Genomic DNA, 25,957 nt, shown 5'->3' on the forward strand with positions numbered 1-25,957 from the left:
AAGGAGTTTGCAAACCTAATTAAAGGGCAGACTCAAATTGTTAAAAGGATTACTGGGCCTTCCAAGTCTAGGTGTCTAACCTGGGTTCAGTTGATGGACTCCAGAGGGAATAAATCCAAGGCCATGACTCTGGAAAATATACACACTTAATTTTCTCCAAATGCCAAGATATAGACAAATGCATCTCCTCAGGACAGTGTCTTTTAACCAGATAGACCTTTCTCAGTTGTCTTTCCTAAGACTACTTTCCCAAATCAAACCCTAAAATAATATAACTGCTGCAGAATGTGTAAGCATACCTGGTGGGGGTAGAGGATGTTCTTGTGTCCTTTGACTCCTGGCATTTTCCTACACCATCAAACTGCCACAGATGATATTTTCAAGGACAGCTAATCACACTGCACTTAAGCAAACAACAATATTCAGCTGCACAATGTCAGAAAGTCCAAGGCTATGGAAACAGCACTACACTTTAAAGGAACATCCTAACAAATTTGTAGATTCAACCACACTGGCAAAGTTTGGGGTCTTAAAACTCAGAGGCCCTGTCAATGTCTGACGCAAATACCTCTCCACACACAAACATATATTCAAAGAATAAGCAAAAAACCAAAAAACTTAACCCAGGGATGGCTGCATATAAGTTATTATTGTGTGGCAGAGCATGTTCTTATCTTTGCAATATACATAATGAAATACAATCACTCACCAGTTCATCATTCAAAAAGCTAAATCTGATTTTACAGTGAAAATGCAATTTTCACTCATCAGGTTCCATAGTGCTGAAATGCTAAACTTAACAATAGAAACTGATGTGATATGTTTGAAATTAAATTGAATCACTGCAAACAATGTGTTTCTTCAGGGGCCAGACTTGATTGAATATGTTTTTCCACTTCATTTTGCAAAGAAATCATCAAGTGTAATGGCTTCAAGCAATCTAAGTGACATGTAGGTTAAGAAAATAGAAAAGCATCACTGAAAAAATGCCACACACAAAGGAGAAATTATCACGCACGACACAGAAGGCCTTATCACTTCCACATTTCATCTGAAGTCCTTTTAAAAAAAGCAAGGAGCCCCACCTTAAACCAGTGAAGTCAGTAAAAAAGATTCAGACTTTAATCCCTCAATAAGGCCCAATGTCTGAAGCCCACTGTGTGAGCCCAGCATATGATCATGGAACATTGATACAGAGGTTTGAGTTTGGATTTTTTATCAAATGCCAGATTTGTCAAGAGCCAAAATGGGAAAACAGGAGAACAAGTTCTCAGCCCACAGAGATCACACCTCAGAGCCAGCCTGATGGGCACCAGTGGCCAAGGACAGCTACCCCAATGGACAGTACAGGCCACGGGCTGAGTGGAGATGCTGCTCTGCATGGCTGCTTGCTCCACACAGAAAAACTGAGACTTTTTCTCCAAAAGAGGAGAATCTTACAGTGATTTTCATCCACTTTCCTGGGAAGAAAGGGACAGTACAGGCCTGAGAGCACATCACGGATATATAATAGAAAGAGTCTTGTTTAGCTCATTAAAAAAATTCAAATAAAACAGAATGGATCTCAGTCTGAATTTAGTCTTTTTGTGGTCATTTATTTCCTTGAAATACTGTGAGAGGCAGATTTTTTTAATATAGTCACCATATACTAATTATTTTTTTTGTCTGTCTCCAACTGAAAAATAAAAGGTCAGGGAGAAATACTCAGTGTTGTTCGTTTCTTTTAGAGTTGAACTACCAGCCAATTCCTCCTTTCAGAGCCAGATGGCTGTTAGGTAATTCCAGTATCAACTGTCCAATTCCTAGATGCCTGTTTAACAATATTGCTCATTTTATTTGTTTACTTTAAGGATAGATCTGCAGGGAGGTTTACAGTCTCTATCCTTACTTAGGGGAAAGCCTAGATGAATACAAAAGGGGTTAGGGAAACAAAACCTGTGAAGTTTCCTGAGAAAGAATTTCTCCTAATCCTTCCAGGAAAATAATCAGCTGAGTGATTTATTGAAAGAAAAAGCACTCAGTTGAATACTGCTCCAGTCCTTTGACAATATGGACATCTGAGCCTTCCCTGCAGGACAGCAAATGTGTCCATAGCAGTGTTTTCTTTTCAGAACTGAGCTCCACTGCCTTCTGTTGGCCTCCAAAGCCCTCTTGCTCAGTGACATGCTTCTGAGGGACCACCTCAGAAGTCACACAGACTTCAGGAGAATTTCTAGGGAAAATATGTAAATTCACAGAAACCAGCTCAGTATCTCACAGGGAAAGCCTGCAACACTCTCACTGGGTCAGTGCTAGTGCTGCAGCTGGTACAATAGGAATCCAGAATTTACTTAAAACAACAGTTCCCAGGTTCACTTTTTCAAAGAGCAGAGGCTGTGAAGGCTCTAATCTTCCCTCCATGGTTTACAGCTACTGTGTTGACAGATATATCAAAACATTACTAGTAGTAGTAGTAGTAGTAGTAGTAGTAATAATAATAATAATAATAGTAATAATAATAATGTTAATAATAATAATAATGCTAACAACAACAACAACAACAACAACAACAACAACAACAACAACAACAACAATAATAATAATAATAATAATAATAATAATAATAATAATAATAATAATAATAATAATAATAATATTTTCTTTCTTCTATAGTCATGTTCTTCCTCTGGGTAAGTTATACAATTAAGGTGAAAAAATTCCAATCTGCTAGAGTCAGTGATCTTAATATCTACCAGTGGAGAATATGACAGATGATATATCAGGAATACCGTATGTGTCAAACAAAGATGTTTTTACATTTACAAATATAAAGTAACTTTAACAAATAAAAATATTCACCATATCCTTCCTGTATTATGAAAATTTAAACTAGGTTTTATTTTTCTTTCCACGTGTAAAACTTCTGAAAATTTGGCAAACTTTCTGCGAGCCCTGCAAGAACAGAATTTTCTTTAATCTTTGTAATATCATTATCTTAATAGTAGAGTCTACTGAAGTAATGATGACATAGTTTTCATGATAGCTTTTTTATCCTAGGAAATGAAAGAATTCTAATGCAGTCTGTAAGAATCCAGTCAAATCAAATGGGCAAAGTCAGATCAAATGAATAAAGACAAGGTATGGAATGCTTACATTGCTAACTGTGTTTTTATACATCATTTTATGTTGGTGAAAATAATTTTACAATATGACAGCATCTCAGCATCTTCTACATTACATATTCTTTTACAGAATGCCCCTGGAAAATCAAGAGTAAACTGGGAATCACACCATGATCTCTTTTATTTCTTGCAGCCATTTTTCTTGGTGGCAATATTTCTGCAGGTCACACTCTGCTTTACTTATGCCTATGTAGCTGCAGTGTTTTAGAAGAGTGTCAGGAGCAGAAAAGACAAGAGATGACAGCATAAGCAATAGCTTTGGCTATCTTGGGACAAAATTTGTGTAGGGGTCCAAAGGAAAGGTTCAGCTTCTTATAATAAGAGAAAATATAGTAATTTAGGAATTATGTGACTAGAGAAACTGGTGATAAAGATTAATTTTGGAGCACCCTTTTGGTTATGTTGATGTGGACAGACAGAGCAAGGGTGAACAACTAAGTTGCCTTGGGATGGAATTTTAATGATGAAGGAGAGAAGAATTTGGAATGTGAATCAGGAAAAAGAAATTTGAAAGCACATTGATCTTGGGAAGTGGAGAAAGTCATTAAGAAATATAAACCCAATTAAATATATTACCTTAAGAATATTTGTACTTAACTCAGACATTACATTTTGAATGTGTGACTCTTTGTCAGCCCTCCCTAGGGTTAGACAAATAGTCTCTGGAAGTTAACCTGATAATTCCTTTTTTTTATTATTTTTTTTTCTTTGTGTCAAAGACCTTCTGAAGGCTGATGAACAGAAGTAATTGGCTTTCACAGAGTAAGTACCAGGGTTTCATCTTGATTTGATAGAGGATTCATTTAAACTTGAGTTTTCAATGCCTTCTTTCTTAAAATTATATAAAAATATCTATTTCCTCCATTATTATCCTCATGTAATCTAATTAAGAAAGGTAAAAGCATTAGGCTTTTTTTAGAAGATGACAAATGTGAGGTTAATGAGCAGTGGAAGGAGCAATTTGAACCAGCCAAACTACGTGGTTCTAAATTAACTTTAGCCACTCAGAAAATGGACTTAGGTATCATCAAATACTTAAATATCATAAAATTGATATCATAAAATTTCTGATCTCTCTGTGAAAGTAGTTAAGGAGCAAACAAATTGCTAGAATTTAAAAGGAGCAGGTGGGAAAGTAATAGCAAAAGTATAATAGTGCCATTCTCTGAATTGACAGAATGATGCATCTGGCTTTAGACTCCCTATCCCCAAAAAATACAATGTAGAAAAATAAGAGCTCAGAGATAGATGAAGAGAATAATTTAGATGAAGAGAATAATTAAATACAGGAAAGAGAGAATGGTACTAATTTCAGAGAATAATTGGAACAGATATGCACAAGACTGAATGAAAAAATCTCCTAATTTTTTTTAAAGTTGTCCCTCTTTCTAAAGAATCTGTAATTTGTTGCAAACAGCCCTGATGGTGTCAGTACTACACATATTACAGAAAAGTCTTATCTAATTTCTAAGTGATAACAGTAGTATGAAGATCTCCATATTAAAGGTGTTCTTGAAGCCAGTCCTGTGAACATCTGTCTTCTACATTTTCCTGTGACCTGTTTCCTATCCCCAGTGAGGCCTATTGATGCAGTTGAAAATGATGCTTACTGAGGATGCAATTCAGCTCCTCCATGCTAGCAGCAGGTGAGCGATGGCATGGGTGTGCATGGCACTGCTATGCACATCACACACAACTCTGGCTATCCTTCAAAACGTTCAATCACGTCAGTGTCAGTAAATTGCCTCATCTTCAGGTGTATTCTCTCCCACATAAGGACCAGGAGGTTGGCTCTGAGTCCAGGTAAGGGAGGACAATGTTAGCAGGTAGATGAAATGACTCTGAAGAATTTTCTGTGCAGTCACCTGTGGTTAGAGCCACATATTCATTACAGCCAACTGAGCCTGTTGCTAAGGCCTGCTCTCTCATCTCTCCATGCCACTAAACTCTCACAGCCAGCATCTCCAAATGGTTCCAGTTGCCTGGGAGACCCTGCTCCATCCTGGTGAGCAGCAGCTGCCTCCCTTTTGCACACCTTCTGCTGAGCCACAGCCACCTGCCCCGGCACAAAGCACTCAGCTGAGGGGCAGAAAGTGCCCTTGCCCATCCTCCAACAACCTGAGGAGCTGAGAACAACACCACTGCATACACATGCAGCACAGATTTTCCTTCTCCCTCTCTCAGCCCCTAAACTATTAGGCTCTCCCAGAGATACGAGGCCTTGAGGGGAAGAACATCAGGAGATGGGCAAAGGTTCAAAAGAAGTTCTATCCCCGATCTGGTTGTCCAGCTTCTTTATTCCATGAGATCCAGGGGAAAAGAGAGTGAACAGGAAGGGTCATGGCCTTATCTAGGCTCTGGACAGGGAGGGCTCTTTTGGCTCTCCACCAGCCCCGTCAGGGCAGGAAGGAGAGGACCAGGCTTATCTGATCAGAGTCACAGGGGTCCCTGGAACTGGGGAAAGACATAGCCCAAGCGCAATGTAACAGAGTACCATTCAGGTCCACAGGCGCTAAGCTTTTCTTAAAGGTGTCCCATGGTACCGGCCAAAACCAGCTGGAAAATTCAGGATGAATATCACAGTTTATACATCAGGAACAAAATAATTTTATTTCTAAGTTATTATAGAGAACTCCGATTTTTCAGGCATATGAAAATGTGACATGACTTTGCATAAGCAAGAAGCTCAGATGCAAAGTTCACCCTCTTGCTTCAACTTCAAAGAAAACAGCTTCAAATTTACTTTCATCTAAAATAAAAACAGCTAACATAATAAAAATTAAATTAAAAATATATATTCTTAGACAATAAGTCCATCAAAGCCAAGCACTACCCTTCACACAATTTTCCTCCTTGGAGAACAGATTAGGAGAATGAACCATATATAATTTTGGTCATTTGGGTCATTTAAAGAATTACTGCCAAAATAACTGGGAGAGCTTGGCTGTGACTCACATTTTTCTGTTAAAATCCCATAATGAAAAAACACACATGTGTGACAGACCTTGACTCCTAAGTAACAGCACATAACGTAATTGCTTGAATCTTTGTGCCTTGTTTATTTCTAAACCAAATTTCCTCAAGCTCACAGCTTTCCAGGAAAATTATGACTATCTTTTTGAAGAACCTAATTTGTATGAGTTTTTTGAAGAAAAAAACTAAACCCCCTGAAAATATAAAAAGAATATAGCCTAGATCACTGTTCTTTACATGCCCAATACAGTTATCAGATACACTGTGGAGCATTTCTTAAACTTGTTTAGTACTGTTGAACATTATATATGCAAGACGTAGAAATTAAATATTGATTTATTTACACCTCCACTTCATCAAAATTTATTGAAATTTAGCTAGGTTTTTAAATTACCCATACAAACATTTCCTTCAAAGGAGCATTTTTTTTTAAGTGGCCCTTTAAACCCTAATTGTAATCAGGCTTCAGACAAAATTTCCAGATGGTAGTTTCATTCCAGACAATCTGCTCTTTCGAGTGCCTCTCTCTGTAAAGCCCAATGAGCATCAAGTGCATTTATCACATTCTGATGAAGTTCCTGGCACAAGATAAATTTACTTTTCATCTAATAGCATATCAAATATTTTACATTGTAATAATTGATGCAGCGATTGCAAAATTGCTGTTCAGCAGTGCAAAAAAATTCCATTACAGAACACAGCCAAGCACCCTGACAGTCTGATGTGAACCCTAATGAACTAGGTGACAAATGATCCCAGTAAGTTCTGCTCAAGTATGCTCTCTAAGCAGCAATTCACAAAATCTGCTTTTCACTGTATTTTTCCCTTGTAAGGCTAAAATCCATGCAAATTAGTTCTCAGCTGGGGTCATCATATTAAAAATATTGAAAATATTTGAAAAGAAGCTTCCAGATTCGTTCCCAGCACTGCACTGTCCTCAGTGCTTCCTTTCTGCACACTAAACCCCTCTGAGCATCTCAGCACTAGCCATGCTTAACACTTATTGGCTGTGACATTGAAACAGATGGAACAAGAACATTTTGACCACTACCCAGACAGGAATTTTCTCCTTGGAGATGCCTCTCCCTTGGCCTGTTGTACCCTTGCCTCAGAAGAGTCCTTCTGTAGCATCCCAGGCCCACACTGAATCTCATAAAACCTTCTGCAGTCACAGTGCAAAGCCTGCCTACCAAGTATTCTGTAAATCTTGTTCTGGCAGATTTTGATTTAGAAATAATACATAGGTTTTATCTCAATTGAGGATTGCATAGAATCATTTAGGCTGGAAAAAGCCTTTAAAATCTGAAGACCTCACATAACAATGGACACAATAGACAATGTATTTTAGAGACAGAGATTCATCTCCTTTGCTGTTGGTTGGGAATAACAAGAACTTTTCCAGTCTGAGCAGCCCTGACTGATAAGGTTACAGGGACAAGCAGATCAGAAGCCACCTCTGCTGGATGGTCTTAACTCAGAGTGGAAGGACTTTATCTCAAAGCTGCATCACATTTGTAGGTGTCACTCAGTTACCATTTGAAAGGTAAATTCCATCATCAACCTAACTGTCTGGCCACCTGACAAATGTACCAGGAATTCTCAGGCATGAAAGCCTGAGGGAAAGAAGGCCCAGGGCTCTTCATCCTGTTGCTTGCCCAGAGGGTTCTTTGGAGAAGACAGTGACAGAGACTTTCCATCCAAATGGAGAAAGTGCCTCTTAGAAAGCATGTTCAGGAAACTGGATCACAAATGTCACATAAGGGTCCAACAATGACCTTGCAGGGAAAGTACTGCAACTGGATGTGATGGTAGGGACAGAAAAAAAAAAATGGAGAAGGCCCATGCTCAGACCATGAACAGCAATTCTCCACTGCAGAGGAAACAAATGTACCTCCAAAATGACCTGTCCCAGAAGGACTGCAACAGAGTACTGTAAAGGACGTCCCAACTTTAGCCCTTACTCCACTTCTAGAGAGAAGGGGAGTCCAAGAACATACATCTTTAGCAGCTCCAAGACTCTACTTTCTACAAGCAGCCTGCTAAGGAGGCCAGATGGAGCAGCAGGCACCGAATCACTGGGGCCTACTGAAGGCATAGTTGGACAAACTTGATCAGTAAGCCAGGATAAAAATGAATAACAAATGTGAACCAGGAACCTGCAGGGAAAAAGAAGTAAAGGTCTGCGAAAGGTGTGTTGTGTACCTGCAGACATATTGTGTGCACCTCAGTTATGAGACAGTCTCACCTCTCCCAGGCACCTGCTCTGTCTGCTGCTCAGGGCATCCATCAGAACTGCAGTCTGGCCCAAGGATTGCAGAGCCACAGCAATAAACCTGGAGGCAGGGAGCTTGCTCCATCCTTGTCCCACAGGCAGATGCAGCCTCTCTGCAAGGCAGGGCCAGGCACAGACACAGCACTGCAGAACAGGTGGGGAATGGTGCAAGTGATGGAGCCTCACAGAAACTCTGAGGGATGTCTTCCAGCTGGGTCACAGTGGATGACCAGGGATTTACAGAGGCACTGTAAAAGTGTGTAAAATATATGCAGGCTGTATTCCAGCCTGGGGTGCCCTCAAGAATCAGGAATAGAGGACAGCATCTAAATATTCTTAATGGTATGGAACCTGGTTCCCTGTTCTTTACCCCCCTTTTATGTTCTGTCACAGAACCAGAATTCAGAGAAGTGATTTGTTTGTGCTGTTGCTGTTTCATGGGACTTAGTCTCTCAAGAGGTACCTTTGCATAAAGAACATATTCCTCATGAGACACTCTGGTGTCTTTACCTGTCACAAAGACTGTTAACTGCAAGCATCTATGGCTTTTATGACTTATATTAGAATTTATTTTAGAAGTTACTTTTTTTTATATGTCATTTATATACCTGCTGAAAACACAGTATTTAGTCATCAGATCTCCTGGAGATAGCTGATTTATAACACCATAAAATAAATAAGTCCAGAAACACTTTACTTTTTAAATTTTCTTATTTTGCTGATAGTATATATACAAAATAAACCAAGAATTCTGTCATGTCAAGATTATAATGGATGAGTTAATTGAGTTCATATCTTTTTAATAGGTCTTGGTCTTGAATTATATTAGAAGTTTCATAAATTGAAAAAGAGAAAGCCAAGGGGCATTTTGCCACTGCTTCATATCTATAGCTTTTATCCTGAATTCATGCTTGTCACAGAAACATTCCATCTTTTTAGAAATGATGTGAGCACTTTGCTTTGTTGATGTGGTATGCTACCTAATGTATCAAACGAATGAGGTATCAGGTGGCATTATAATAACACAGCACATCAGCAGAGTTAGCTGTCTCTGTGATCAGGTCTTGCATCATTACACCAGAAAGCAATCAAAAAGCTGCTGGAAACACGGCACTGTAGAAAGGAAGAAAAAAATTCTGAAGCATCTTTAACAAGAATTCACAGAATTAAATTAAACCAGAATATACTGACTTCTGTTACATGATACAAGGTAGAAGTTCTAGCCTTACATTGTCATGTAATTTTTTGCAACCAATCCTAGAGCATCCCATGAATAATTGGGCATACACTACATTTGATTTATATATGTATATTTTTAGCCTCCAGTTTATATTAGCTACCTTAAAGAAGCTTATGCTTCCCTATTTTCTTTCCTGATCCTCTGAACTGGTTCAAGAAACAATTTACTTGCAGAGAGGTGTTATCATAAGACCACATACTATTAAGAATGATATTTCAGGTTTTGATCAACAGCTAAACAAAAAGGAGAAAAAACTGAAAAATATCTTTCAAGTTTGTATTGTACCTTTCACCAAAAGTACTGATTTTTTTCAATCTAAGGACTATGTCAGGAGTATAAGGTTTTTCCTCCATAACATTTACCTTAATTACTGAATTAGGTAATTGGAGTTTCACCAGGTATGGAATCAGCAGAGTAGCAGGTTTATCCAAAAAGGCAAAGGAGGATGCAGTCAGCAGATATTATCATTCAAATCCCTCTAAAACAAAGGAAAGATGCTAGGAGCCTCTTATTGGCATGTTCTATCTCCTAGACCATACTGTATCAGCTCAGGTACACTTCTGAAACAAAGTGCTCTCTCTCTTGACCACTAAAAAATCATTCACTGTTTCCTTTTTTTTTCCTTACTGCCCACAGCATTATGCTGCACTGAACCTTCTTTCCTTCTCCCTCTACTTCTGTGTTATATATTTTGGATGTTGTTTCTTCCTCAATTCTTGTTTTCATAGAGAAAAACTGACTCAGACTATGTACAAGTAACTCCAGAAGTAAATGAGTAACTGAAAGACATTGTGCAGAAAAACAGATTTATCAACTGATCAGTTGCTCTTGTCATTGCACATCTTCAGAGAAAAAAATAGGGAGAAAAATTTGCAGGCACACCTGGATGACTCCAGAATGTAACATTCCCAGTGCAACGAGTTTGAAGCATAGTATAGAAGTATAGTAGCATCCTAGCTGAACCACACATGGAATTGCATGGACCTGGGAGATTTGACACCCTATTCCCTCTCTGACAAGCTCTTTTCCCTCCTCCTGTCAGCAGTTTGGCTGGCCTGGCACCTCAGCCCTGGCTCTGCACTGCTGCAGCCACAAGATGTGGTGAAAGGCTATTTCTGAGCTACGAGGCACTGCCCAGGCTCCAGTGCCATAATGCTGTAACCAGCTGCTCTCCAGCCAGTCCTCCATTTGAAACCATTGTTATCACCAAAATCTCACAAAACTATGTGTTGGCTGCACATCAAATCTCTGCTTTTGGGTAGCTGCAATGTCTCAGATTCATTTATCCCACAGTCTTTTATTTGCTGGACAGATTTGGCCATTATCTTTAATAGCCAACTTACCCCTTTAAGTAGACATCCTAGTGCACTGGTTTTTTCTTGGTTGTTTTTTTTCCCCCTGTTAAATAATGTCTATAGGACTTCTTGGACCATCACTTGCCTTTAGCAAAATAGGAGGGAGTGAAACTCAGCTGTGAAAGCAAGGTACTGACTGCTCATAACCCTGAGCATGACTGACACCACCTTTCAGCTGGTTTTACACTTTTCAGGCTTGAACAAAAATGCTGTGACTAATATTTTAATACATGTAAATTAACATATTGGAGTGACTGGAAATTAACATTTGCAATATGCTTGCCAAAGAAATTGTTACCAACACAGCTTACCACAAAAGCTCAAAGCTACAATTACAGCATTATTTTTATTTTTCAATGCAAATTACTCTGGTCAGATTTAAGATACAGCACCATCTTATGGATATTTCTTTATAGATTAATGAGTGCAACTGGTTAACTGCTGGCAGAAATGTTTCTTTGCAAACAAAATGTAGCAGGGCAGAACCGTCCATTGCTGCACATTTTGTATATGGGAAAAGCAAGAAGCTCTGGAAATGGGAAAGGATACTGTTCTGACACACTCTTGCAAAACTTCCTTTTAACTACCAGGTCTGTGCTCAGCGTGCCAAGTATTCCCACTACTGTAGTATCACAAGTACTAAAACTTCATATAAGATATATCAAAATACTTGCTGTTAATTTCTTAAGCATGTTAATATCGCATTCTTTTAAATCTCATTTTGTTTTATTTTTGTTTCAGTGCCATTCATATGAAGTAGGATCAAATTTTCAACACTTTTTACCCCAATTTTAAATAATACTGACTATCAGTGTAAGTTTTATTTCCATTAAATTTTAAATTCATTCCTATTTTGATGATTCCAGAAACTCCAGAAAAAAACACAACAGAACAAAACCAAACCACATTCAAATAGCAAGAACCAGCAAATCTGTTTTCCAATTTAACAGCCCATTATTTAAGAGATAATTTAATTAAAGGAGGTGTAAATGTTCACTGTCATTTCATGAATTCTTAGTCATAAATGCCAAATAGAATCTTTTCTGAAAGTAAAAGCCAGACCTTATTTTTTTTTTTCTTTTCATCAGCATTGCAAAAAAAGAATAAAAATAAACTAATTAAATGTATTTTTGCCATTTGTCACTTAGCAAGAGAAGCATTAGCTGAGTTTATTACTTTGGTTTTTAAAATATTCAATTAAGCATTGAACCATTGAATGTTTCAACTCATTAACAGTGACACTCTACACAAACCCTGATTTTCTTGACTAATTCAGATATAATTATAATAAAAAAACATGTTATCACTTAAAACACATGTAAGTATGTGTTTAACTATAAATATAGGTTTTAGACTCATCAAATTCAACAGTCTTAAAGTTTTGTAGGTACTTGCTTGATTTATGTTAAGTCTGAAGGCAAAATTAAGTACCTTCCTGAATGGTGGAAAAAATGTCTGTAGGATTGATGGATGGATGGATGGATCTGTGTGTATTGTACACAAATATTTTAAATTACATGACCATTATCTAAAATACAATCTAAAATTCCAGATACCCTACAACAATATAGTGCATACAGTGCAATCCTAGGGGCTTTGAAACATTAATTGATTTCTAGAATAACTCATGTCTGGCATTTCATTTCTCAAGGAAGCATAGGTTTCAAAAGTCCCATTAAACTATATGCTTGCAACCTTCCTGAAATGTCACCACTGAGGGTGAAGGAGAAAGGTTTTCTTTGCCTTAGGTCATTAAGAGTATGTTGCTGCCTTCTCCCACACTGTCCTATCATTTATAGGCCATTTACAGTTTTCTGATTTACAATAAATGTCTTAAACTTCTCTAAAAACCAAGGGACGGCCAGAGCAATATCCGAACAGTGCTGAGGCTTCACATTGAAGCAGTATGATCACATCTTCATCTGTATGATTTTTGTAATCAAAAGATCAGGCAGGTGCTTCTGAAGATCAAAAACCCTGTTGCAAAACTCAGTAGCAATGAGTGGCAGGTGAATTTGGCATAACTTCTCCTATTCATTTTGTTAACTTTCTCTGTAACACTAATCTCATGCCATTATTCAGCAACCATTCCCCAAAGGTTGTATTCCAAAGAACTGATTGCAAGATGCAGGACAGCAAATAGAAATTATATTTATCTGTTGTTTGCCTTTGGAATTAGCTTAGCATAATTATTTAAACACATTCTGTATGAAGGAAATGTCAGTCTCTACTTTTATATCTATTGTGGGCACAAATATGTTTCAATAAACTTGCACTGAGGCACATGTTTTCATCTAGGACTCTACTGTCTTCAAATAATTTTTTGGGAAAAAAATTGAATTAAACAAAAAAAAAACAACCCAGAATTAATTTTTAAAAATGTACTTAGTAAATATCCACTTTACTTAAAATATCTGTTAGATACATGAAATGTTGAAAAAAAAAAATTAGTATTACCCATGGGGTGTCCTGTGCCAGGAGTTGGACCAGGATCCTGACAGGTCCCTTCCAACTCAGCACATTCTATTATTCTATAAATATGTTCCTACTTTAGAAACAATTGCAGGAATTACTTATCTGGCAAAGATTTCCAGCACTCCTTTCAGCTTACTACCAGGCAGAAATTTGGTAGTTTTAGAAAAAATCATATCAGGGCTTCAAATCAAAGTCTTACAAGTCTTGATTTTTTAATGATTTTATGACAGCCTTCCTGGAAGAGTCACCATATGACAGAAGATGATAAAAGGCTGAAGAGCCAATGTGACATTGTAAAAAGATGCATACAGCCAAAGGCAACAGTACCAAGCTCAAGTTCTTGGGAGTCCAGGATCCCAAATTGTAATACTGTCTTTGAAGTCACCAGAACTGGGCAAAGCCTGACTCACATTGCACATCACTCTTTTTAACTATGACAAGGTTTTAGAGCACAACAACTTCAACTTCCCTCCACAGGCAGAAGGACAGGAGGTTTTGGGAGGGGGTGGGGAATTATGAAAGCTGGATTCTCAATATACTAAATACAGTTGATTAATTTAAAGATGCTGTTAAGATTGTAACAAATTACATGAACAATGCAACTTCCTGGAAAAAGGATCATAAGGTCACCTGTGAGACAAATGAACTGAGCTGTATTAAAATTGCACTAAAACTGTACTAAAACAACTATATTGAAATCACATCTTCAGGTAACCCAAGGCATTCTGTTAGGAGACAAAGGAGCCGAGAGCATGAGAAAGCAGAAAATTTTCAAATGGTGATGGAGAGGGAAGAGTGCCCTGTCACTTCCACTTACTGGTTTAAATTATTGTGCTGGTTCAAAATAAAGAAATATTTTATCCTAGTCTAGCCACAGAATAGTAATTAAAAAGCAAGTGATTAACAAATGTTTCCAGCTTGCTAGGTCTAAAGATATTCCCTGTCAGAAAGGCTATGATAAATTCTTCTAAAGGATAAAGCTAGACACTAACAAGACTTCTCTTATCCCTGGATTAAAAATAATTCTATTCTGGCATATCCAACTAGCAACTTCCTTAAAGTTCAAAGGCAGGGCAGAATTTAGGAGCCTTTGGAAAACAAATGGCTAAAGTTCACTGAAGAGAAAAAAGGGGCTATTTCTGTCAGCAGCGGACTTTGAATCGAGTCCTAACTTGTCAAGATTAACATTCAAATAATGTACAACTGGTATGATCAAAAGACTTTTCAAAGTGGCATAATCACAGTGACAAGATTTTTGCCCTTTCCAATGCACAGCCCTTGGGTATGCTTGGTACAGCTGCCTCTATCTGCATTCTCTGCAATATTTTTTTGTGCAATAAAGCATATAAGTTGTTTGCAAGGATTTCTTCTGGGAGATATATCAAATTCATACCCATTTATCTGAGCACATCATGACTGTCTGAGTACTCAAAATGCAGATTTCAAGTCTGAGAAGAGGGATTCTTTTTGTTTTGACCATATGCTGTGAAAGGTCTGACAATGCTTTTGAACACTCTCTTCATCACCAAACAGAAATGACCATGTCTAGCACTCCCTAAGGGTTTGAATCAAGATGGTTTCCTAACATGCAGTGGAAAGATGTGGTCAGAATCACAAGGTTCCCTTGATATAATTTCAAGCTCTTGAAGAAATTTCCATAGAGTCTCATCATCCTTTTGGAATGGTTTGATTAAACAGTTAGTCTTGCTTTGCCATCTAGAAGTATTTTCTTTACATGAATCACTGAGTTAATGATCCTCTGTACAATTTATTTCATTATCCACAATCTGACAAAACAAACATTGACTCTGACTGTTATTCTAAACATTAGGGCAGATTTTTTAATCTTTTTTCTTTTCCAAAAGGATGATTCTCAACACGTTGGTCAGGGCAGTGCAGAATAGGGCCATGTTAAATGACAGGTCATTTCCATAACAAATGGAATGGAAGACACAAAAAGGACATTGTCAGTCCACCTGAATTCCAGCACCCACCTTAAAGACAAATTCATTCTAAGTGACTAGACTGAGACTGAATTCCAGCGTTCAGAACAAACAAGAAGTAATTCTCCTGAACAATGCAGGCAGTCACCCATCAAGATATTCAGTTATAGGCCCAGTTCCTGGTAAGAGTCCAAACAAACTGCATTTTTCAATAATTTTGATAAATTATGTACAGGGACCTGAACTCACCCAGGAAAAAAAAATTCAACAGGATAATAATACTCTCAAAATATTTTTAAGCAGATGATATGCAAAACTGCAGACTTGCATAATGAGAGTAGAAAGAATTAGAAAGGCTGAACCCTTTCTTCTGCATTCCTGTTATCCCTCTCCCCTCCTCACCCCTACTCCTTTCACCATCACAGAGCTGCTCTTACTGGCAATATCACTGCACCAAACCCCTGCTTTGACTGGAACAGGGCCACATTACTAACAGGATTGGTGGCTGGTCGGTTCATAGTGTTAGGAAAATGAGGCAGCCCTGCCCTTGGAAATATTAAAGGGACAATCATATGTAAGTTCATAAATTCTATCTGTTCAGCATGATGTGGTGAAACTGGCTTACCTCTGACAGCGCCAGTTCGGGGAAAGTGTACTTTGAATGTATCCATTGCCTGTGTAGGAAAAATAAGGGATCGTTTAGCTCAAAGAAAGCTGAGCAGGAGGAAGATAATCCCTTTTTATTTTAAAAAACCCTTTTATAAATAGGGAAGGAATAAATGGTTTTCCATGTTTACTGCAGACAGGTGAGACTAATATGTTTAAATTGCTCATGGAAATGGTGTAGATTTTAGTGGCTCTGAGTTCATTACTGGCAATAGGCTGAAAACTCCTACTCTTGTTCTTGCTCACAGTGTCTCCCAGTCATTGCCCCCTCTTGTTTCTGTTGTCCTGTTTGCAGGACTGGAACCAAGCTCAGAGGCAGTGCTGAAGGGAGAAGAAAAATGAGGTACTTGGTTTCCTCTGCTTAGGCCCAAAAGGTGCCACAAGTTCTCAGCAGAATCATGCCCTGCAGTGCCTCCTGGAAAGGGGATGGGGCCTGGATGACTTTCCTCCCTGAAATCCACCCTACGCTGCCTTCTCCTTGCAAGGAGAACCAGGTCATAATCCCTTTGAAAGTGTCTGTTCCCTTCAGCATAAAAAGATGGACACTGTGCTGTATTTTCTCAGATGAACACCAGATTCAGGGTCTTTCCCCCCTGCACAGGGAGAGTTCTAAAGGTCCACCCTTGCCTTGACTGATCAGAGCAGTTCCAATAGGAAAGGGAGTGGAGCCAAAGTGCTTTTGTCCTCCCGCATGCCCAGGAATTGAGTAAACACAGTGCAGGGTGAGAAGGGACAGAGGCTGGGATCTTTGGAAAATAAGTAACACAGGCTAAGCTGCATGGCACAAGTTTTGAGAATGGGAGGCTTGGCAAAACATTGAGACAAGCTCTCTGAATTGAAAAAGTTCAGTGTTTGAACTATTTGCCTAGGAAGATTAAATAATACAAGGTGCTAAGAAAACGTTATACACACATCAGTCAAAAATTACTAAGGTATAGCAGATCTTATTTTGGAGCAGAAATACAATCCCAATAACTTCTTAAGTTCCTTTCCAAGTCTACTTTCTACTGTTGCGCTTAGAACTGAACTGGGCTTAAGCAAGCACATTCTTCTGGAGATTCCAGAGGATTCCATGGAACAGGATTCCATGGAACTCACTAGCTACCTCTGGCAGCATTACATGCATATAGCATGTCCTATAAAGGGTACCACATTCCACTGTATTGCTGGAAAGACTCCACACCACTCACAACAGTGAGTCCTGTGTCATCTGGGCTTGCTTAGAAACCAGGTATTTTAGAAAGGAGCAACAGTCCCTGGTAATGCTACCTGTGCGTTAATGATAACAGCCACATGAAAGTATGGTATGCCATATGGGTATGCCATATGGGTATGCCATAATGGCTCTGTACATTCCTTGATGTTGATAATTCAGAAGTTCACTAACCTATAACAAGACTAATTTTAAAAATTTCACTGGCATTATTAAGCTAACAGGACAATAGACTCATGGTCCTAACATCCTTGCCAATAAAGACAGGTTGTGAGGTAGAGAGATTTCTTGTGAATAGAAGCATTCCTTTAAAAAATTAATTTGGATATTTCTTTAGGATTTTAAAGGAGATATTTGTGTCACTTTTTCATCCCCATTTGTGAAAATCAAATTGCATTAAATATTTGAGCTTAGGGTGTAGAGAACACTACCTTTCAGACACAAGGCTACCCTGAAACAAATTAATTCAAAAATCTCCATTTTATAGAATAGCATAAGACATGATGTGACACAAATTTTAATATGTCCTCTTAGTGATAACCTACTCTTTACATAGCTACTACACAGCTTATGAGTAATGCAGTGCAGCCAAAATGTCAGAGCCAGGCACATTTATTAGCATTTTCTTATATATTGCTGTATATTTACATACATATGCACAAACTAAACATGGGCTACAAAACTGGGACCTAAGTGTGGAAATTATTTGAGCTAATCTAGGTTTTTCTTTTTATATGAATCAGCTCCTGCCATCACTTATGTTGGTCAGCTGCCCCTGAGGACTCAACAGTGGAGTTTTGGTTTAGATAGTACAAAAAGATTGTTTTCATGGAGGGTCACTGGAGACTGGAATGGGTTACCCAGGGAAGTGGTCATAGCACCAAGTCTGACAGAATTCAGGAAACCTTTGGACAGTGCTCTCAGGCACTTGATGTGACTCTCAGAGATTCTGTGATCTGAAAATGGGAAGCCCTTCTAAGGGCTAGGAAAGCTAGTCAGGAATCAAGCATGTGGATGCTCTTGTCTGAGACTTATCTAACTCATGAACACTGACATCAAATTTTGGCTTGCAAAAAAGAACAATCAAGACATAAAAGCCATTTTGTTCAATGATTGCCCATAGGGAGTCAGATCAAATGGAACAGTTTGGGAGGAATGCTGCCCCAAACTCTGCAATTCTGGTATATATCAGTGGATATTTAAACAGGTGTTTAAATAGGAGAAGAAGAATATATTACACATTGTCTGCCAATGCAAGCTGCGATGAACAAGAAAGACTTTGAAGCAGAGTAACAGTGTGATGGTGGCTGCAAGAGTGCAACCTCTCCATCTTCTAAGCCTGTGAATGTTCTGCCACTTGACTGTCTGGTTGAGAGGACGGAAGAAATAAATCCTGTCTTTTCAGGCAGAGAGAAAGACAGAAAGAAGCTGTCTGAATATTTATGCACAGTCCCACAACCTGTATTGCCACTATGAAGTAAATTGGTGGCAAGCCTGGTTTTCAAGGAAAGCTCTATTTTGACAACACAAGCTGAAGAGTTCTGTTCATTGCAAGTCAGTTATAACTACTACCTATTTTATGTGTGGTCAACACCACAGTGTCTAGTGATTTCTTTCTACAAATTCTCATCCAAATACTTGAATATGCACAGGACACCTGAAATTAATAGAGAGGTACCATCTGACATGCCTCTGGGAGAAATGCATTCCTGAAATGAAATGAAATGAATTTATATTATATTTGAGAAATTAAACTGGCAGAAATTTTAGCCACCTCCTGCAAACTCTTCACAAAGGATCAAATTAATCTTCTATGGAAAAGCTGGACAACTGGAAAATGTATTAGCTATGCACAAACTTCTCATACCATAGAGATGAGCACTACAGTGGTAGTAGTACATGAATACTGATAAATTAGTTTTTCTGAAGATCTAGTCTACATAGATCATCAAGAAATCATCAAGAGAATGTAAGCTCTTTTGAACTTTCAAACTTATATTCTTCCAAGCAGATTGTAAATACACATTAACAATACCACAGGCCCCAGAGCATTTTTATTATGTGTTTTTGCCTAGGCAAAAGCTCATACATACAAATGGACAACAGTATCAACAAGTGCCTTCAGAAGCAGTAAGCAAGATCACAAAAACAATACATACTCAATTTACCCATCTTATTAAAAAAAAAAAAGAAAGAAATCCCCTAAATATCATTAAAAAGATGTTTTTCTACTTTACATTTAGGTTTTGTATTTTTGAGGAAGTATTCAGTCATGCTTTCCAGTTTTTCTCCACAAGTTCATGGTATACAAACAAAGGAGGTCAGGATGGGTAAGGGAAAGGAAGGGAAGCAGTACTGCACCCACCACTAAGTGCTGCCTGGTATGGCACAGTCTCAAGAAAAACCAATTACAAAGAACCCTAGAAACATCACTGCCATGTCTGGCTTTGGCTATGACCTGCTTACAAATAACATAAGGTGAGATTCATGCTTAATCATATAGTTTTGTAATCCAAAACATTAGAGAAAAATAGTACCAGAAATGTCAAAAATGGCAGTGCTATGCATGAAGCTAAAACTCCTTACTTACTGAGCTGCAAAATAATAATGAACTTTATGACCAAAACAGTTACAGGTGAATTACAAGACACTGATTCTGTACTAGGAAATCTTTTACTAAGCATAAATACATTCTTATATGCATTAATTTTAGCCACATATTTTCTCAAATGAAGGATTTGAAAACATAGTTATGATTTTTATATTTATGATTTTTATATCTTGGGAAAAAAGTCTTAAATCAGTTCAAAACTGATGTTTTCATCACTAGCTATTTTATTGTTTCTTTAATCCCCTAAAAAGCAAACCTTAACAACAATATCCTCATTTCATTGCCATATAAAAAAGAACAATACAGTTCTTAACACCATTTTGTTTAGGCTAATATATTCTACAAACTAAGTAAGACAGAATATAATATCTAGGCAGGAAAAAATGCAGTTGAATGAGTGCAATTGTATATAAATCTGTGCTGAGGCTAGACAAATTGAGTAATAAATATAAATAAAATGGTTTTAATTAGATTTTCTTAGTGGAAACTAATGATTGACTTTTCATTGTTGTGGTTGGATTTTTTTAAGCTTATAAGTATTTGAATATAAATATTATGCATTGACATTTGTGCACTTAACTGGCTGAACATTTGAACACAAGCAATCTGGGGAATGTAGGGACAAATTCTGACTGATTCCTATAAAATTGATACCACCACTGTTTGATTATCAGGGAAGTACAAAAAGGGCTCCAGAAAAGTAGCTTTTGTGCTCTGCAGAAATGTCTAATATATATATTTGAAAAATATACTCTACCTTTAAATGCACAAGATGAAAAGTAGCACCCAGGATAGACAAGAGATCAGAAGCAAAAATGCAAATAATGTTAGACAAAAGTAGCTTTATGGAACAGAAACAACATCAATAAAGGGTTGTGATACAAATAACTGCAGAAGGGAGGATGCTCGTCCTAAGCTGTTAGATATGCTGATAGTTATTGTCAATTCATTTTACCAGTGTACCCAATTCCAAGCTGAGAACATTCTATTTTGAGCCTGGTCTGGTGGAAAACAAAATCTAAATTGTTTCTAAAATTCACCTTTTTCTCCAGAAAAGGAGATATGGGGGGAAAAGCTGAAGCCTGAAAGAAATGCATGAGACTTTTGCTGAATTGCTAGAGGTACTTAAAACATTTTAATTTAAACACAAAATTAAAATGCTTTAAGTACCTCTAGCAAGTCAGCAAAAGTCTCATGCATTGCGTTCAGGCATGTACTTAAAACATGGATGTTTTAAGTAGTGGAAGAAAGCATATAGCACTCCTATCTTTAGTAAAGACTAGAAGAAAAAGATAAAGGAACTACAAACCAGTGAGCTTCACTTTAATTCCTGGGAAAATGATGGAGCAAATAACTCTGGAAACTGTTTCCAAACATATTCAAAGCCGAAAACTGATGGGATAGCCCACATGGGTCTATGGAGGAGAAATTATGCTTGAGCAACCTGATAGGCTTCCATGATTGAGCAACTCGGTGGATGAGCAGAGAGCAGTGGATATTGTTTATCTTGACTTCAACCAGGCTTTCAACCCTGCCTCTCTCCCATAGCAGTCTCATAGCCAGACTGATGAAAGGCAGGCTGACTAGGTGGGAACATTAATCATCCTGGCCTAAAGGTTTGTGATCACTAACACAAGGACCACCTGATAGCCCATCAGTAGTGCTGTATCCAGGGTTTGATACTGTGACCAATGCCATTTAACATCTCTGTTAATGAGCTGGACAGTGGGACAGAGCACACCCTCTGACAGCAGACACCATGAACTTGGGAGGAGTAGTTGATACACCACATGATTGTGTGACTGTTCAGGTTGTGTGGCTCAACAGGCTGGAGAAAATAGCAAACAGGAATCTCAAGTTCAACAAGGGAATTGTGAAGACCTGCACCTAAAGGATGAAAACCTCCATGTATCAGTGCAGGCTGGGAGCTGGCTTCTGAAAGCAGCTTTTCAGAAAGGTGTAAGATATGGTGCACACCAAATGAGCCAGCAATGCACCCTTGCAGCAATGAAGGCAAACAGCATCCTGGGCTGCATTAGAATGAGTGCCACCAGCAGATCAAGGGTATGATCTTTCTCCTCGCCTCAGCATTGGAGAGGCCACATCCAGAGTGCTGGGCTCCATGATGCAAGAGGAATGTGGACATGCTGGAGGTGATTAATGATTTGGAGCATGTGACCTGTGTGGAGAGACTGAGAAAGCTGGGATAGTTCAAACTGGAAAAGAGGAGGGTTATGGGAATCTTATAAATTTATAAATACCTGATGGAGTGATGCCCTGGGAAGGATAAGAAGTAATGGGCACAAAAAGGAAATATGAGAAATTAATTCTGTTTAAACAAAGGACAAAGCTTTTTTTACTCTGAGAGTGGTCACACATGGGCATGAATTGCCCAGGGAAATTGTGAGATGTCCATCCTTGCAGATGTTCAAAACCTGATTGGACCTAGTCCTGGGCAATCTGCTCAAGGTGACCCTACTCCACCAGTTGGACTAGATGAGCTAAGAAAGTTCCTGTCCATCTTAACAATTCTGATTTTACATAAAGTGTGAGAGACTTCTCAAAGTAAGAGAGAAGTAAGAGAGACTTCTCCCCTCCATAAAGGTTCAGGCAGCTAGTGGAGAAACCATAATCTTTTCTAAAAAGAAGAGTCATGTAATCTTATGTATGATAGCATGATCATCCTGGCCTTAATGCAGCAGTAGTTCAGAGATGACACTACTGGACTGAGCCATTACATTTAAAATTGTCTGGGACCTGACTGCTTTAAAGTTTCATAGAATTCACGTCCAAATTTGTGCTTTGCATATCTTTAGTGGCAAGATTTTTGTAGTGCTACTTTATTTTTATTTGCTATTAGAATGAGAACAAGTTTTTGCAAAAGGCATACATAAATCTGAGTGGAAATTGTATTCTTCTTAGTGCAAAAGTAATTTACAGTAACCATATTTTTTAATGGAACTACCCCTTTACTATAGGACTATGGAGACACAAGCACTGGCATGTGATTGATGATGTGGTCCCACAAAAAAAGGCTTTAGCAATTACTGCACTGAGGAAATGGGAGCAGCGATGTTCAATAGGTTGACATTTATGCTTTTCACTGACTACCTTTCTGCATTTCACATATTTTGCTTACTATTGTTAGTTAATGTTAAGGACAGAAGCCACTCATAAAAACAGCCTATTTCTTTTCAACTGCTACATTTTGCACCCAAAGTGTGAAGAAAGCCAGTGTGTTTGTTAGCATGACTCTTCCTCAGTTTTTCCCTCATTCCCCTGGTACAGATCCAGAGGCAGAAGTCAGACTCTTAATGCTTAATGCTGCCATCTAGCTAATAGTTGCTGCCCACAGCAGGAGAGTTCCACTTTCTGAGGCCTGGCTCACTAGGGAGGTAACTGACAGCTTTAAAGGCCCTTTCCTAAATTTGCAGTACCAAGCGCTTCAAAATATTGATAACGGACTAGAGTCCTTCATCACTCTAAACCCAGTTCAGTTCATACAGTGAGAATCGGGTTGGCTGCCTGAGTGTGTTGAGTTTTCATACAGGGCTTTGAAAACTTGCCACTGCTAATGAGCAGGGCCTGGAGCAGTGTGGACACTGCCTCAGCTGCCATCGTTTTAGAGCTGCATAAAGAGGAATGAGCTTTCTGTGCACCAGTCCATCCCTCCAGCCTTTGTCCTCCTAGTCCCTGAGATTTCCTTGCTCAGTAGTTTCCTTGTCCTCCCTGGTACTACCACCATCACCTGTGGGTATGCAGGGAGTGAGGACTTGATCCACATGAAATCCACATGAAGGACTTGATCCACATGAAATTGATGTCTCTTCCCGCTCCTTGCCTGCCTTCCCAGGAGGCCCTGATCATACTCCATAAATTTGGCTCTCACGTGGTGAAACCTTTTTTATTTAATTTGAGCGAGTGGTAGGCTTTTTTACGTTTTTCTCAGCCTTAACTGTGACAACAACCATTGAGACTATGCACCTATCTCGATATTCTAGAAAAACTATTTCAGACAGACGTGAACCACCTATTTGTGGCTGCAAGCTGTCAACAGAAGTAACCTGCAAGAGAAATGTACACTTCAGCATCAGCCCACTTGCCACCTCAGAAATGCACGGCTTCGGTGGCTTCCTTTTCTGGGGCCATTTGAGATGCCTCTCATTCCCGCACCAACACTTAGCAGAGGATGCCAGCGAGGCTCGGGGTCGTCTACGAGCACAGCGCCCGCTCTGCCCGTGCAGCAGGGAGTCCCGCCGTGTGTCCGAGCCGGCTGGCGAGCGGCGGCCGCGCTCCGCACGCCGGCCGGGCCGCGGGGAAGCAGCAGCGCACCGGCCGCTGCCAGGGCCGGCAGGGCCCGGGCGGAGCAGCGCTGCCGAGGCTCCCGGGCCAGCCGCTGCCCCTGTGGCTGGGAGCAGGGCAGCCGAACCAGTGGAGCCGTGCGGTGCGCCGGGCTGCGGCGGGAGGCGCGGTCTTACGGCAGTCCCAGCGCAGCCCGCCCGACTCCGTCCCGGACACTCGCGGGTGGCTGCGCTCGCCGGGGCGGGCGGAGATGTTAGCCCGGCCCCAGTCCCGCCTCTGCCTCCGCCGGGAGCCGCTCGGAGCAATTCCCACGGCAACCCAGGCTCGACCCCCCTTCCCAAACCCCGCCCCTGCTCCCCGCCCCGCCGCTCCCGCCCGGCGGCCGCCGCCGGTCGGAAACAGTCCGTGTGTAAACTCGACGTGTCCGGAAAGGTGCGCGCCGCTCCCCGCCTCGCTCCGCGCCCGGCCGCGGGGCGCGCCCGCCGAGCGCGATGCTGGACCCTTCCTCCAGCGAGGAGGAGTCCGATGAGCTGCTGGAAGAGGAGCGGCGGGACGTGCTGGTGGCGGCGGGCGGCGGCTCGCCGCGCTCGTTGCCGCAGCCGGCCCGGGACTCGCGGGGCAGGGAGGCCGGGGCGGCACGGGCAGCCAGCCCCAGCCCTTCGGTGCTGAGCGAGGGCCGGGAGGAGCAGGAGCGCCTGCAGCGAGAGGAGCGGGAGAAGCGGCTCCGGCTGCAGCTCTACGTGTTCATCGCGAGGTGCATCGCGCACCCCTTCAACGCCAAGCAGCCCACGGACATGGCCCGCCGGCAGCAGAAGGTGAGCCCCCGCCGCCCCGCTCCCCGCCCCGCCGTGTGCGCCGTCCCCCGCGGGCCGGCCCGCGCCGTCCGGCCCGCCCGCCGCGCCGCTCCGGCCCGCAACAGGTGGAGCGGGGCCGCGGCACCGGCCGGGCACGGCGCGGGAGCGGCTGCCGCGGGGCTGGGTGTCTGCGCGCCGTGCCCGAAACACACCCTTTATCTAGGAATCCGTCAGTCACCGGGGGGAAGTCGTTTAAGTTTTTAGAGTTACGCTCGAAGTCGCCGTGCGAAGGGCATGGGAGCGCAGGGAGCGGGCGCGCTGGGGCCGTTCTGCGGCGGAGGATGTATTCCTGCTTCTTGGCGGTGCCTGATGGGTGGAATTAAACCTTCCAGAGGTGCCCCCTGCCAGTGGCGTTCTGACCGTCTGTACCCAACCCGAGCAAATTAAGCCATAAAACACAGGTGAAAGAGAAAGCTATTTTATTTAATGTATTGTCGAGTGTGCTCTCTGTACGTAGAAACAATTAACGTGCGTTTTTGTGGTGAGAATGACCTTCTAACGAAGGTTGACCTAAGTTGTTCTCTGTGTCATGTACGTGAAAGAGAGCTTTTGAGAACTGGCAGGTGTGTGTAGGTATTTATGCTGATTCCCTCTTTGAGCTATTGAATAAATAGAACACATAAAGTTTTGGGTTAAGGCGCTACATTTCCAGATAACTACTTAAAAGCTCAGTTCTTGGAATGTTTGATCTAAAAAAATGGGGGTTTACTTTCAGTTTTGTAAACAAACAAACTCATCCAAAACAAAATAAACAAACAAAACCCCCATTCTACATCACTTTCTAGAAGGATAGTGATAGGACAGAAAAATTATTTAATTCTACTTGGCTTATATGATTTTGATACTTCCATATGTCTAAGTGTTTGTACAATCCAGTACTGAATGTTTTGGG

General features: G+C 40.3%; 1 protein-coding gene across 11 annotated transcripts in view; it reads left to right on the forward strand.

Annotated features, from left to right (window-relative positions):
* Window positions 1-24,555: 24,555 nt before the first annotated feature.
* Window positions 24,556-25,957, forward strand: part of CADPS2 (calcium dependent secretion activator 2) — a 281,026-nt gene continuing 279,624 nt past the window's right edge. For 9 of the 11 annotated variants that reach the window (XM_085568954.1, XM_077783432.2, XM_085568957.1 and 6 more), the window contains exon 1: window positions 24,557-25,026. In XM_085568954.1, the coding sequence (XP_085425080.1) occupies window positions 24,703-25,026 (324 nt within the window). In that variant the 5' untranslated portion in view covers window positions 24,557-24,702. Of the gene's footprint in view, window positions 25,027-25,170; window positions 25,467-25,957 lie in introns of those variants that run through there. The other 2 variants (XM_085568961.1, XM_085568962.1) reach the window with 2 other exon arrangements.

The sequence above is a fragment of the Lonchura striata genome, chromosome 1A (assembly GCF_050655825.1).
Source record: "Lonchura striata isolate lonStrDom1 chromosome 1A, ASM5065582v1, whole genome shotgun sequence".
NCBI lineage: Eukaryota > Metazoa > Chordata > Aves > Passeriformes > Estrildidae > Lonchura > Lonchura striata.